The 12772-nt window shown below is 34.3% G+C and overlaps 8 protein-coding genes and 3 pseudogenes across 11 annotated transcripts, besides 1 other annotated feature; 8 read left to right on the top strand and 3 right to left on the bottom strand.

The window, feature by feature from the left end:
* Window positions 1–280: 280 nt before the first annotated feature.
* On the bottom strand, window positions 281–517 carry TVAGG3_0625440 (N-acetylmuramoyl-l-alanine amidase family; the record flags this gene model as incomplete). The annotated part of the gene is made up of 1 exon (XM_001297625.1): window positions 281–517. One exon carries the CDS (start codon window positions 515–517, stop codon window positions 281–283), a length of 237 nt encoding a protein of 78 aa, XP_001297626.1.
* Window positions 518–1614: 1097 nt separating this feature from the next.
* Window positions 1615–2217, top strand: TVAGG3_0625450 (protein of unknown function, DUF4106 family; the record flags this gene model as incomplete). Its single annotated transcript, XM_051240535.1, has 1 exon — window positions 1615–2217. A coding segment is annotated over one exon (603 nt), but the record flags the coding sequence as incomplete, so codon positions are not given.
* A 243-nt stretch (window positions 2218–2460) lies between these two features.
* Window positions 2461–3861, top strand: TVAGG3_0625460 (protein of unknown function, DUF4106 family; the record flags this gene model as incomplete). The annotated part of the gene is made up of 1 exon (XM_051240536.1): window positions 2461–3861. A coding segment is annotated over one exon (1401 nt), but the record flags the coding sequence as incomplete, so codon positions are not given.
* Window positions 3862–3990: 129 nt separating this feature from the next.
* Window positions 3991–12772: part of a mobile genetic element that runs on past the window's edge.
* Window positions 6009–6662, top strand: TVAGG3_0625480 (protein of unknown function, DUF4106 family; the record flags this gene model as incomplete). The annotated part of the gene is made up of 1 exon (XM_051240537.1): window positions 6009–6662. The coding sequence occupies one exon, from the start codon at window positions 6009–6011 to the stop codon at window positions 6660–6662; it is 654 nt and encodes a 217-aa protein (XP_051087124.1).
* Window positions 7039–7496, top strand: TVAGG3_0625490 (protein of unknown function, DUF4106 family; the record flags this gene model as incomplete). Its single annotated transcript, XM_051240538.1, has 1 exon — window positions 7039–7496. A coding segment is annotated over one exon (458 nt), but the record flags the coding sequence as incomplete, so codon positions are not given.
* On the top strand, window positions 7983–8375 carry TVAGG3_0625500 (uncharacterized protein; the record flags this gene model as incomplete). The annotated part of the gene is made up of 1 exon (XM_051240539.1): window positions 7983–8375. The coding sequence occupies one exon, from the start codon at window positions 7983–7985 to the stop codon at window positions 8373–8375; it is 393 nt and encodes a 130-aa protein (XP_051087126.1).
* On the top strand, window positions 9005–9642 carry TVAGG3_0625510 (annotated as a pseudogene). The gene has a single exon. A coding segment is annotated over exon 1 (638 nt).
* On the top strand, window positions 9679–10098 carry TVAGG3_0625520 (protein of unknown function, DUF4108 family; the record flags this gene model as incomplete). Its single annotated transcript, XM_051240540.1, has 1 exon — window positions 9679–10098. The coding sequence occupies one exon, from the start codon at window positions 9679–9681 to the stop codon at window positions 10096–10098; it is 420 nt and encodes a 139-aa protein (XP_051087127.1).
* On the bottom strand, window positions 10115–10568 carry TVAGG3_0625530 (annotated as a pseudogene). The gene has a single exon. A coding segment is annotated over exon 1 (454 nt).
* TVAGG3_0625540 lies at window positions 10604–11474 on the top strand (annotated as a pseudogene). The gene has a single exon. A coding segment is annotated over exon 1 (871 nt).
* On the bottom strand, window positions 12321–12713 carry TVAGG3_0625550 (organellar and viral DNA polymerase type B; the record flags this gene model as incomplete). Its single annotated transcript, XM_051240541.1, has 1 exon — window positions 12321–12713. The coding sequence occupies one exon, from the start codon at window positions 12711–12713 to the stop codon at window positions 12321–12323; it is 393 nt and encodes a 130-aa protein (XP_051087128.1).

The raw sequence follows: 12772 nt of genomic DNA on the forward strand, positions 1-12772 counted from the left end.
AACTATGGCAGCAGGTATATTTAAGAAACTGTGGGATAGAGTAAAAAGAGGAGCGAGTAAAGTTTGGGAAACATTGAAGAAGGGGGCAAATTGGATATTTAAGAATAAAGAAGCAATTAGTGACGTTGCTGAATCAATAACACCGAAAGTTGCCCCAATAAGAGAAGTTTTAAATAATGGAGAAAAAGTTTATCAAAGACTACAACCGATACTAAGATAAAAATAATTTTAAGCCGCTAAGCGGTGAGATGATCCATAGGATCTCATATTTATTTTTCCACTATCTACCTCCTATTTTATTAAGTATTCCTTCAGCTATTCCACCAACTGCGTTACCTGCTTGTGCTCCCATCGCCGGATTACCTGCTTTAGTACCTAATACTCCACCTATGATAGTTCCTGCCGTTTTCGCTACTGGTGCCAAAAAGTTTGCAACGGGTTTAATAATCTTTTTATGAACCCAACCCGCAGCTTTCTTAATTCCATCCCATAATTTTTTAAAGAATCCTGCAGCCATTTCTGATTTAATATTAATTAAAAAATATATTTCATCACTTATATTCTAATTTTTATTTAATGATAAATGAAACCGATTTTAAAAATAAATGAAACAGAGGAGGAAGAAATAAATGAAAGTGAAAATGTTCAACAAAAAATAAACGTTGTTAAACCAATTACTGAAATAAAAATTTTTTCATCTGTTGAAGAATTTAATGACTATTATGCTAATAATAAAAAATTATTTGAAGAATTGACAACGTGTAAATTGAATAAAATGTTTAAAGTTGATGGATTCAAAATTTCAAAAATAAAAGGAGTGGTTAGTTTGAAATCTATTCCTCAATCAAGAATCACCTCATTAATGAAAATAGATGATTTAACAAAAAGAATAGAAGAGATTGAAGAAAAAATGAATCAAATAATTGATTTCATAAATTCAAATAATCATTAGTTTCTTAAAGTTCAATGTTGAACTCATCAAATTCTTCTTCATCATTACCATTACCATTACCTTTAGCGAGTTTATTTACTCTTTCAACTTTATCTTTTGATAGTCTTTCGTTTAATTTTTTCTGAAGTTTTTCGTTACTAAGTTCTAAAATTTTACATGGATGATTATTAAACCCATTCAGGATTTAAACAATGTTTAATTAATCGCGGAATATCTGACATCATCTATATATAGCTTCTTTTATAAAAGATAAAATAAATTATTTTAAAATTAATGTTAATTTTTTTAATGGTTTATTTTTAAAAATTTTTTTAATTTTTTATTTCATTATGTATGGGCTGAGTGTAAATGTCTTACAATTTTGAAATTTTTTTAAATCTTGATTTATTCAAAAACGTAAGAATAAAAACCAGGTCAGGTATGTGGGGCTTCCAGGGGCTGCGCCCCTTCTAGCCCTAAGAATTTTGCCCAAGACCCAAGAGGAGGACCGAACCCCAGCCGACCAGCCGGTGATAAAAACCAAAACCGTTTTTTAAAAGTGACAGACAACTCCGTTTTTTAAAAGTGACAAAACCGTTTTTCACTATATAAGAGATATGCAAACAAAAAAGTGACAGCCGCATGTTTTAAACTACAAAAACCGCTTTTTAACTTCACTTAAAATGCCACGTAAGCTACGTAAGAATATACGTAAGAGGAAGAGAGCATTGAAACATCCAATAGTAAAACTGACACCACAACAACAGTTGCAACAACAAATGATGAATGACCCCACTATGTTGCAACAAATGTCAAGCAACCCTATGCTTTTAAACCGAGTTATTGGTGCACAGAGTGGAGGTTTAAGAGCGGCACTTTTAGCGAAAATGGCAGGCTATGGTGGAGCTGCAGACGGAACAGCTTATAACCCTCAAAGTCAAATGAATTTGAGTTCACTCAAAAATCAAATAACAGATGTCAAAAAGTCAAACATAGACATACAGAAACAAATAAGTGAAAACGAAAAGAAACTAGAATATGACAGACACACAAAGAAACTCAATGAGTTAAACGTAGAGAAAAAGAAGAAAGAAGAACAACTGAAAGAACTAAGTACAGAGGAATATGCGAAAAAAGTGTCAGAAAAAGCAGCAGAAGTAGCAAAAATGGAACAAGATGTTATAAATTTGAAAAACCATACTACTCAATATAAAGTACTGAAAGATGAAGAAATAAAACAAAAAGCCCTGAAGACATATATGGATAGCGATGAGTATAAAAAAGAAGTTGAAGCAAATGTAAAGGCAGAAAAACTTTTACAGTTGCAAAACCAAACCGTACAGTATGAAAACTTAGCACAAGAAAGTAAAAATAACGACGCAGCCATGCAAAAGGCAATGAAAAGCGCAGAATATATAAAAGCTAATAATGACTGGTTAGATGCCCAAGCCAACGCTAAAGCAGCCCAACTTATAGGGTCAATAAGGACAAAAATACAAGCGGATGAAGACAGTTCAAATGAAGCTTTAATGAATGCTGACTTTAAGAACGCCTTCGAAGCTCTTCATAGTAAGGTGAAACTAGTGAACGACTTCTCATCTGGAAAGAAACTGAAGTCTGAAGGTTTCGACAAAGAGTTAAAAGAAGTAGCACAAAATATGACGAAAATAACAGATGCAGCAACGAGACAGGCAGTTCAAAGTGCCTATGACGCCGTTAGAGCAACTGTTGTGGAAAGTCAAGAAAAAGAGTTACAACAGACCAAAACAGACCTAGTAAATGCTTTCTTAAGAACGAAAAGTCAGGTAGGACATTATGCTGCAGATGGAACATATGTGCCAGCTGGTGGAACTTATATACCACCAAACCCTCCAAGAGAAGCACCTGCACCCGGACTACCTAAAACATTTACATCGTCACATGGACACAGACACAGGCATGCACCAAAACCAACACAACAACCAACACAACAACCAACAGTTCAAAATCCAGCACCACAACAACAACCAAAACCAACAGTTCAAAATCCAGCACAGCAACCAACAGTTCAAAATCCAGCACCACAACCAAAACCAGCACAACAACCACCTCGACAACCAGCACAGCAACCAACAGTTCAAAACCCTGCACAACCAGCACAACAACCACCTCCACAACCAGCACAACAACCAGCACAAACAGAGCAAGGACATAAAAGAAGTAGAGAAAAAGGAAACCAAGAATTCTTAAAAATGCTTAAGGAAGATTATGGTTACCCAGATACTCTTGACTTTAGTGACAGATATAAAGAAGCTATTAGAAAGTTCAAGGAAGGAAATACTGACCCGAACCTATTTAGCTTTATGGTTCAGCATCAAATGGGATATAATTTCAAACCTGGAAAATACAAGCTCGCTAAGGGATATGATTTAATAGCATATCATCCAAATGACATGAATGAATTTACTCCGAGATATTTGGTGTCAGAGCTAAATGATAATTCAACTCTCTTCATGAAACGCGTAAAAAATAGAGACGGAACGAAAGAAGAAAGGTTTATGAGTCCGGATGACTTAGATAGGGAACTTGTTAAAAACGGTCTCGGAATATATGAAATGCCAGCAGATGAGGTACAAGAAACTCAACAGGAAGAAGTTCAGATACAACCAGACATGGAAGAAATAGTTCAGCAACAACAGCTAGAAGAGCCTGAAGGAAACGAACAAGTCCCTCCTTTGGAAACTAACTTCACAGAACTAGATGAAGATTTGGAACAGCCGAAAAATCTTGACCCTCAACAAGAGTATGAGGTGAATATGGAATCTTTCCAAGAGTCTAAGAAAAATTCGGCTGACATAGTAGAAGAATATCGAAAAATGTTCGCCGACATACAAAAGACTCCAACATCAGATGAAAATATTCAGCATAGAATGGAAGTACTGAAAGAAAATGTACGCAAATACAACAATCCTTTTTACTTACGACCATATAACGTTCAATCTTTGGCTGAACTCGGTGAAAATAAAAGGTTAAATTTCAACAAAACATATAGAAATGAAACATTGTTTAAAGTTCATTCAGAACCTAACCAATATGGAAACAAACCTACTTTTGTTTCTGCAGACTATGGAACTACAATGAGATGGGGTCATAAAGCTAATCCGGATAGGTGGTTCATAAACTTACAACCACAATTCCAAGAAGTTGTAGACGCAATGGAAGTGAATGGTGAACCAGATATAGCTGGTATTTTCAGCGCGGCTTTAATGCCATTGAAAGATATGAAACATGCAGATATTTTGGACCAGTATGAAATGAACATGGCTGATGGAAATATAACACCTGACGTTCTAGAACATTTATCTCAAAAACTACACAGAACCATAGAGATGGTATATTTGGTGAAGAGTTTAGAAAGAAAGTTAGGGAGAGAGAAGGAAGAGAACCTATTGACATGACCTTGCAAACGAAAGTTTGCAAAATGTCATAAAAACTTACTTTGCAGACAATGAACCGAGAATGGATGAATATTTAAGAAAACTCAAATGGACAGTACCAAATGAAATGTTAGTATTGAAAAACATGTTCCTTGACAAAATAAAACCAACTACAGAAATAAATGACGCAAGACTGAAACATTGGGTAAAAGCTTTCCCATTCACAAAAGATATTATTGGTAACATGGAAAGAAAACCAGAATGGCTACAAAAACATATATTTGGAAACGAGCTTATTCCATATGGACAAGCTCTGTTTGAAGAGCTTGAACCGGAAACTCAGGAAAGAGTCATGCAAACAATACGCGAAGACTCAAATACAAACTATGACAAAATCTTTCTAGGATATAGGTTACCTGAGATGGGCGACCAGAGCCAAAGGCAAAAAGGACATGGGAAATTTACAACATACTAGGTGAACATGAGGCAAAGATGCAACAACTTGAAGCAGAGGGCAAGTTACCAAAAGCGACACCAAAGAAGAAGAGTAGAACAAAGTGAAAGTAGTGAAGAAGTAACTTCATCTAGTGAAAGTAGTGGCAATGAAGGAAAAAGAAGAGTTAAAAACTCAGTCAGGAAGAAAGTATAGCTTGGTCCGAAACAATTATGACACATAAATCCAACTATTCTATATTTTTACCCATATGAAATGTACGCCGCTCAGAATATAACGCCAACAGTTTTGGATGCCATGAACGGAAATGTTTCCGAATGGTATAACGAATGCGACAATGCCATTAGAAGGTCAGAAATAGTTCCTGGAACTTACGAATATACAACTGCTGTTTCTTATGGAAACGTAGGTGAGTTTGGAGAAGGTTCTTCAACAACAGTAGATATTGCTTGCGACAGGTTTCATATTATTTCTATTGACAACTCATTCTTATACGTGGAACAAGACGTTGAAATAAAACCTTCTGCCAAGTTGTCTGACAAGAAAGGTTGCAATGGAATTTTCTATGTCGGATACCAATATGCTCCAGAAGTTTTCATGGGATATAAGATATATTCTAACTCTGACTTAGTTCAAACAGTAACATGGGCAAACTATGAATGGTTCGCTTTGAGAAACTCAGTACAACCACAAGCTAGAGAACAAACAGACCAGTATGCAAATATTGAGAAAATAAGAAGACTTGACCCTAACGTTCCAGGAGTTTATGTTGACCTTTCTGGACAAACTGCAGCAGCAGTAACCAAAGTAAAACTGAAACTTAGAGTTCCTTTGTCATCTTTCCTCATCTTCAGGTTTTTAAGATACTTGCCAAACTGGCAGGAAAAATTTCTATCGAACTTACTCCAAGCAAAAATAACTTAGTCATTGCACCAACACAAGACCCATTCACTCTTACAGACGTAATGGGAACAAATAAAACGTCATTCGCCGAATTTGCAAAGGCAAGGTTGACTTAGACTTTGGTTTCTCAAACCTCAACACTGAAGTAAACTATTATTTCAATGCTGCTGGAGATGCTTGGGACCCAATTAAGTTCACATGCGAAAAATTTGAATGCAAGAGAATAGAAAGCAGACTTGCAGTCTATATGTTGGACCCAGATATTTCAAATGCTTTAGCTGCCAAATATATTGCAGTTCCACTTATGTTCCCTATACACCAAATATCTGTCAAAGACTTTGCAGGTGAAGTTGGAAACCAAAGTGCTGACCCAGGTGCAAGAACAGATATTGCTTTAACAACTGCAATGAAACATGCAGATACTATGTTTGTACTGTTCAGACGAACTATAAATGACTATTCTTGTTTCTACAACCCTGGTATTAAATATCATATAAACATAGATGGCAAATATTATCCAAGAGAAGAATATTCTACAGTTGAGGATATGAGGTCATACAACTTGACATTAGATGCTATGAACTTTAACAACAACTTCACAACAACCATTAACCCTGAAATGCAAAGTTCTATTATGCCATATGTGAAAGTATGGACTCATACAGGAGGTCAAAAAACTCAATATACAAATGGAGACCGTTCAAACTTTTGGCTTGGCATTCCATTTGCTGACTCAGAAGACTTTATGGGTGGTATTTCAACTGTTGGTACAGTTCAAATACAATATACTGGTGACAGAGACGGTCCAGATGAATTGAAAGCAAAGAAGTTTACAAAACCAATAGCACTTTTCACGGAAGATGCTCTTTTGAAGATTCGTTCGATGAAACCTGCTGGGGCTCCTCAGATTGGCATAACGACAGCTTCCATCGAGCAGATTTTGGCAGCAGGTCAGTAAGTTGTTCTTGAACTGACTTCTCTCCGTCAAATATTGACAGTACGCCAGTTTTGACATAATATTGTATTATAAACTTTCCTTTAGTAATATCTGTAAGTTTTGAAGTTATATTTTTGTCTGCTTCAAGAACTTTCACCATTTCAGTTATACCAACTTTCTTTGCTTTATGAAAATATTTAGGTTCAGCAAAGACTGCTATTCTATAACATTTTCCATTGTTTGTGTAAAGAACTATTCTGTCAATGTATTTGTATTGTTTGTGTGTATAAACTTTGTTCTGCTTCAATTCAATAAGATATCCGAATACGTCCATCTTTTTATTCTAAGTAAAATGTCATTTCCGAAAAATAGAAGCGTAAGTGTTTCAAAAGGTTTAATGGCGGTGGCAGATGTGAAGTTAAATTCACCAACTCAAACAAACAGTCAAAGTGTTATTGTCAATGTCAAAGACAGAGATGTTGAAGTGGGGAAACCATACGAAGACGAAGATGGTATAACAATTGTTCCTGTAAAAGAACAACCAACATATCCTGAAGTTAACAGAGACTTAAGTTCTGTTGCAGATATTCGAAACGACTACCAACAACTGAAAGACAAACTTCAAACTCAGGAGAAGATTTGTCAAGCTTTAAGTATAATGTTAAACTTGGTCGAACACAACCCTGTAAAAGTGAACTCATATGTCATTGCACCTCATGAAGTTTTGAAAGAACTATTGAAACTTTTGACAGAGGCAGACGATATAAACATCAAAGAAATAGAACCCGACATTAGTTGCTGTGGTGTTTCATATAATGCCATTGACAAGATATACGTTATGAAAGGAGGTGAAACGTTGAACTTAAAATATAGTTTCCCAGACGTTATAAAAATATTTGACGACCACAACATTTCATTAAAGTTTATTTGCTAAGTAAATGGCAGAAGACATAATGGTTTATACTATTACAACTAAAAACCCTGAATCATATAATTCTATAACAACAAACTTACAAAGTCCTCAAGGACGGTATTGTAAACTAACCTTAAACACAATGACGACTAAAGCCTGTTTTGCTCTTTTGACACCAGAAGACTTTATTGTTGTGAATGGTAAAAAATACTCCTTTGAAGATACTTACTCAGATATACCACCAACAGGTTTTGTTGACTTATTAATACTTTAAGTACGGGTGTAACATGTGCTGCAACTAGAGCAGGTTTCATTATGTTTGGATGTCCGACTGAGTTTACTATAAACGATATGAGCTATAATACAAACTTATTTCTGGTTTTTACTACCAACAGTTTCCTATAACAGGAAAAGGTGTCATACAAGGAATGTCTATTCCATTGACATTAAGCACACCAATCTTATATATTGTTTCAAACTTAGGTTCAAAGTGTTATTCGAATGTCGACAGAAACTATTATGACCAAAAGATACTTATGCGTATAAACAATACTTTCTCTGCTGGTTTGCCTATTGTTCATTCGAATGCAGAATTTTCAACCTTAGTGAACTCAAACACTTTGGCAAGTATAACGTTGACATTAGTTGACGCAAACTTTGTTCCTGTAAAACTTTTATGTCCTATGTATTTGTCAATGACGGCAGAAAGTTTCGAATTGGAAGATGCAACTGGTGAAAGTATTGTATTACAAGAACAACTTCAACAACAAATAGCTCAAGAACAACAAATGCAACAAATGGAACAACAAAGTCAAGAATAAAAAAAAATATTTTTTTATTTTTATAAAAATGTACAGAATAGATGTTTTCAGATTTTTATGACTTCCAAGCATTCAGAAATATGTGTCCATTTAGAGACTATAACAAAGCAGTCGAGAATTTGAAACGTTTTAGTCATTTATGTTGACTCTGCCCCAGAATGTTATGTCATGAAAGAATGGGATGTTGTCTTTAACAAACCAAGAGCAACAATAGTTTCAGAACAAGAATGTAGACAGAAACTTAAGAAAATAAAAGTTGTACAAGTTGGAATGAAGATGTTAGATGCTTGGGATATCTTATGTCAAAGTTAGAAGATTTTTCAGTTCGAGGTATAAAGTTTTATACACCTTCTCCAAACTTCTATTCTATCTTCACTGGATATAAATACGAACAAGTAGAATGGAAACACAGTATTATAGAAGCTTGGTAGACCATGTCAAAGAAATTATATGCAATGGAAACGAAAGAGTCTATGAGTATATCTTATGTTGGTTTGCAAATATCTTACAACATCCAAGTGCTAAAAATGAAACTGCTCTCATTATAATTGGAAAACAAGGAACTGGTAAGAATACTTTCTTTACAGATATCTTTATGCAAACTGTTAGAAGGTTATTCGAACCCTAATATGACAAACTTAGAAAACATCTGTGGCAAGTTTAACTCCTCAATAGAGAATATGAAACTTATAGTTTTGCAATGAACTTCAAAGTATAGATACAACAAAAGTTTTGAACTCAGATGCTTTGAAGAGTCTTATAACAGACAAAGTTGGAGTTGTTGAAAGAAAGTATAAAGACCAAAGAGTTTGTGAAAATGTTGCAAACTTCATATATGGTTTCAAACAATGTTGTTCCGATGAAGTTAGAAAGTTCTGACAGAAGATATGTAGTTGTCAGAACGTCAGATTCTCATATGCAAGATACAGAATATTTTGACGACTTAGCAGAAACTTTGACATCTGACTTTTACAACCACTTGTTCTCATATTTCATGACATTAGATATTTCTAAGTTCAATCCAAGACAAATTCCACATACCGAAGAGAGACAAACATTGTTAGAAGCAAACAAGAGTGTATATGAACTGTTCATAGATGAAACTGACTTTGTGTCATTAGATGAAAAGTCTTTATATGATGAATATAAACAATATTGTCAAGAATATGGTTATATGGCAGCTTCTAAACGTACATTCTTGGCAAATGTCAAAAGTCTTTTAGATGTTCAGAATGGTGTATATACAAAGAAAAAATTTTCTGAGTAAATTTAAAAAAAAATATTTTTTTATCCGATAGAAAAGATGACAAAATTCATCTCAGTAAACAAGTACATGTCAGGACTTAAAGAAGAACTAGACCCATTCACATATTTGAATGTTTACTTCTACCATTTTGAAAAGTCTTCATTCAGCAAAGTTTGGAACATCGAACCAGTTAAGTTTGCTATTGTGACTAAAAATGGTGCGAAATTTGAAGACTTAGACATAGAAGGTTTGTTAACAGTCAAAGAAAGTTTTGACAGAAGGTTCTCAAACCTTAAAGAAGGCAAAGCATACAAACTTGTTATACCTTATGAACCAAAGAAAGCAGACGACTATGAATATTATGAGTCTAAGATAGTTGAAGTTCAAGGTAAATTGGGTAAAAAGATTTTAGAGTCTAAGCCAGTGTTTGCCCCTAAAGAGGAAGAGAACATTGACATTGACCCAGAAATGTTCTAAAAATAAAATTTTATTTTTACATGTCAAATTTCTTTTTCTCTGGAACTGGTTCAGGTTCTTTCTTCTCTTCTTCTACTTTCTTTTTCTTCTTTTCTTTCTTCTTCTTTTCTGGTGGAGTTATGTCAAATTTGGCGCAACTAATTTATGTAAAAAGTTCTTTGTCCTTTAATAGCTCATCTATTCTGTTTTCTATTTCATCTTCAAGAAACAGCGCATGTGTCTTCTTTGCATTCTAAGAAGTTTTGTTGGACTTCATCTCTCCAAGAGGCGTCATCTCTGTCAACAAGTCTGTCATTGACAAATTTTAAGACTGCTCTGCTTAATGTTTTATGGTTCTTGTCATATTCCCAGAAACAGAACTTTAGAACAAATTCACCTTTCTTGTTTACACTATGTAAGATTTTATGGTCGACAGATGTTTTGCTGTCGAAAAGTTTGTCACGGACATAGATAGCGAAATCGCTGGACATTTTTCTAAAAGATAAAATTTTAATTTTTCTAAAATATGTTAGAAAAAAAGTTTGCTGACATTGACAAGAAATTTGAGAATGTTTTAAATAAGAACAAGAGAAAGTTAGAAAATGCTCAGATAAAGCCTATACATGACAAGTTCTTATTTGCTCAGAATGGTATAACAGGTCTAATTGCACCACCTGGGTCGGGTAAGACTTTCACTTATTTAAAATGGCTGCACAACAACAAGAACTAGATGAGAAGAACCCATTCTATGAGTTAGTTGTTATTTGTAGTACTTCTGGTCAATTTGACCAAACCGTCAATTCGTTCAAAGATATTATAAAGAAGTCTAAGTTAGTATGTATAAAGGATACTGAGTTGTTAGATTGGATAAAGAAGTACCAAAGAAGAGTTTTGAAGTATAATGCTATAAATGAGTATATAAATTCTAAGTTTAAAGACCCAAATGAGGAAATGCAGAGAATATTAGAGAAGAAACACTTCAGAAACAAACAGAAAGAGATAGAATACATTTCGAAGAAATTGCAATCTTACGATTGGAAGACATACCCTCATAGATGTCTTCTTATCTTAGATGACTTTGCTTCTCATCCTTTGTTAAAGAACAGAGAACAAGACATGTGTCGAATTCTTAAAAGCTCAGACACTTTAACATCTCAGTCGTAATATGTGTACAGACAGCAAAGAGTTTAAGTAAGGATGTTAAAAGAATACTTACTGACATTATACTTTTCCCCGGATTGTCCGAAGACGATTTCATGGAACTTATGAAAGAGTCCATGGCAGGTAAGTTTGACAGACATGAACTATGGGAGAAGTACAAAGTCATACAAGACCCTCATACTTCTTTCAGAATTCATATCTACGCAAACAAAGTTCAAATTGTAAAAAGTCAATAAAAATAAAGAGTTCATCTACCCTACTTGTTTGAAGTTGTCAAAATACTCTGTTATTTTTTCTTTCAGTAGCGGTAAGTCTTCTTTGAATGTAAGTATTGTACAACCTTTCATATCATAGTGTGTTTGAGGTAACGTATCTTGAACTATTTGTTTCACATCTTCATAGAGTTTTGGCGACCCAGATAAAAGTCGGTCTCGCTGTTCTTCTCTCGGTTTTCCGAGGGAAGCAAGCATATGAGGAAATTCATGAAATTTGGTCATTTTTCAGCAAAAATATATTTTAGGGTAGATGGTTAGATCTAACCTGTTTTCTCACCTCTTTTCTCACCTCATGAATTTTCATGATTTCATCGTACATGTTTTGTCAAGACTTCTTCGTACATGTTTTGTCAAAACTTCTTCGTAAATGTTTTGTCAAGACTTCTTCGTAATGAGCGTAAATCAGACAAAAATAATGTTTAGGGTAGAAGGTTAGATCTAACCTGTTTTTTCACCTGTTTTCTCACCTCATGAATTTTCATGATTTCATCGTAAATGTTTTGTCAAAACTTCTTCGTAAATGTTTTGTCAAGACTTCTTCGTAATGAGCGTAAATCAGACAAAAATAATGTTTAGGGTAGAAGGTTAGATCTAACCTGTTTTCTAACCTCTTTTCTACCCCAGTTATTTTATAAACGTTTCACATGGTAAACGTTATTTTTAAAATTTTGTGAAAACTCAACGGTTTGACACATGCCCTAAAAATTATTTTACTCAGAATTTTGTTGCTGAATTCAGCAAAAATAATGTTTAGGGTAGAAGGTTAGATCTAACCTCATTTCTAACCTCTTTTCTACCCCAGTTATTTTATAAACGTTTCACATGGTAAACGTTATGAATTCGTGAGACTCTAAACAGTTTCGTAGCTTCTATTTCTTCTTTTAGTACATCGAATGTTTTAACGATACCGAAAGTTTCTTTATACTTCTTCTTGACGTCAGATAGAAGGAAATCTTCTGCTGTTGGATAGTTTTTGTTCAGAAATTCTAACATGTCCATTTTATCTTCTGCTGGCTTTTCTGCTTCTTTCTTTAAGTCTGCATAGTCGTTTCTCATACGTTCTATCTCTTTGACGGAGTAGTTATATTTCCTAATTGCTGCTTTACATTTAGAACATTGCGGGTTCATTTTTGCGTTATATTCTGAAACCTTACCTGCTAAAACAACTAAGGCGTCAATTGCTCTCTTCATCTCAAACATAGCGGGTCTTATTTGTTCGTTCCATACTTTGCCTCTTCTATCTTTATCTCTTATTTCCC

Source organism: Trichomonas vaginalis, chromosome III (assembly GCF_026262505.1).
Source record: "Trichomonas vaginalis G3 chromosome III, whole genome shotgun sequence".
In the NCBI taxonomy this organism is placed as follows: Eukaryota; Parabasalia; order Trichomonadida; family Trichomonadidae; genus Trichomonas; species Trichomonas vaginalis.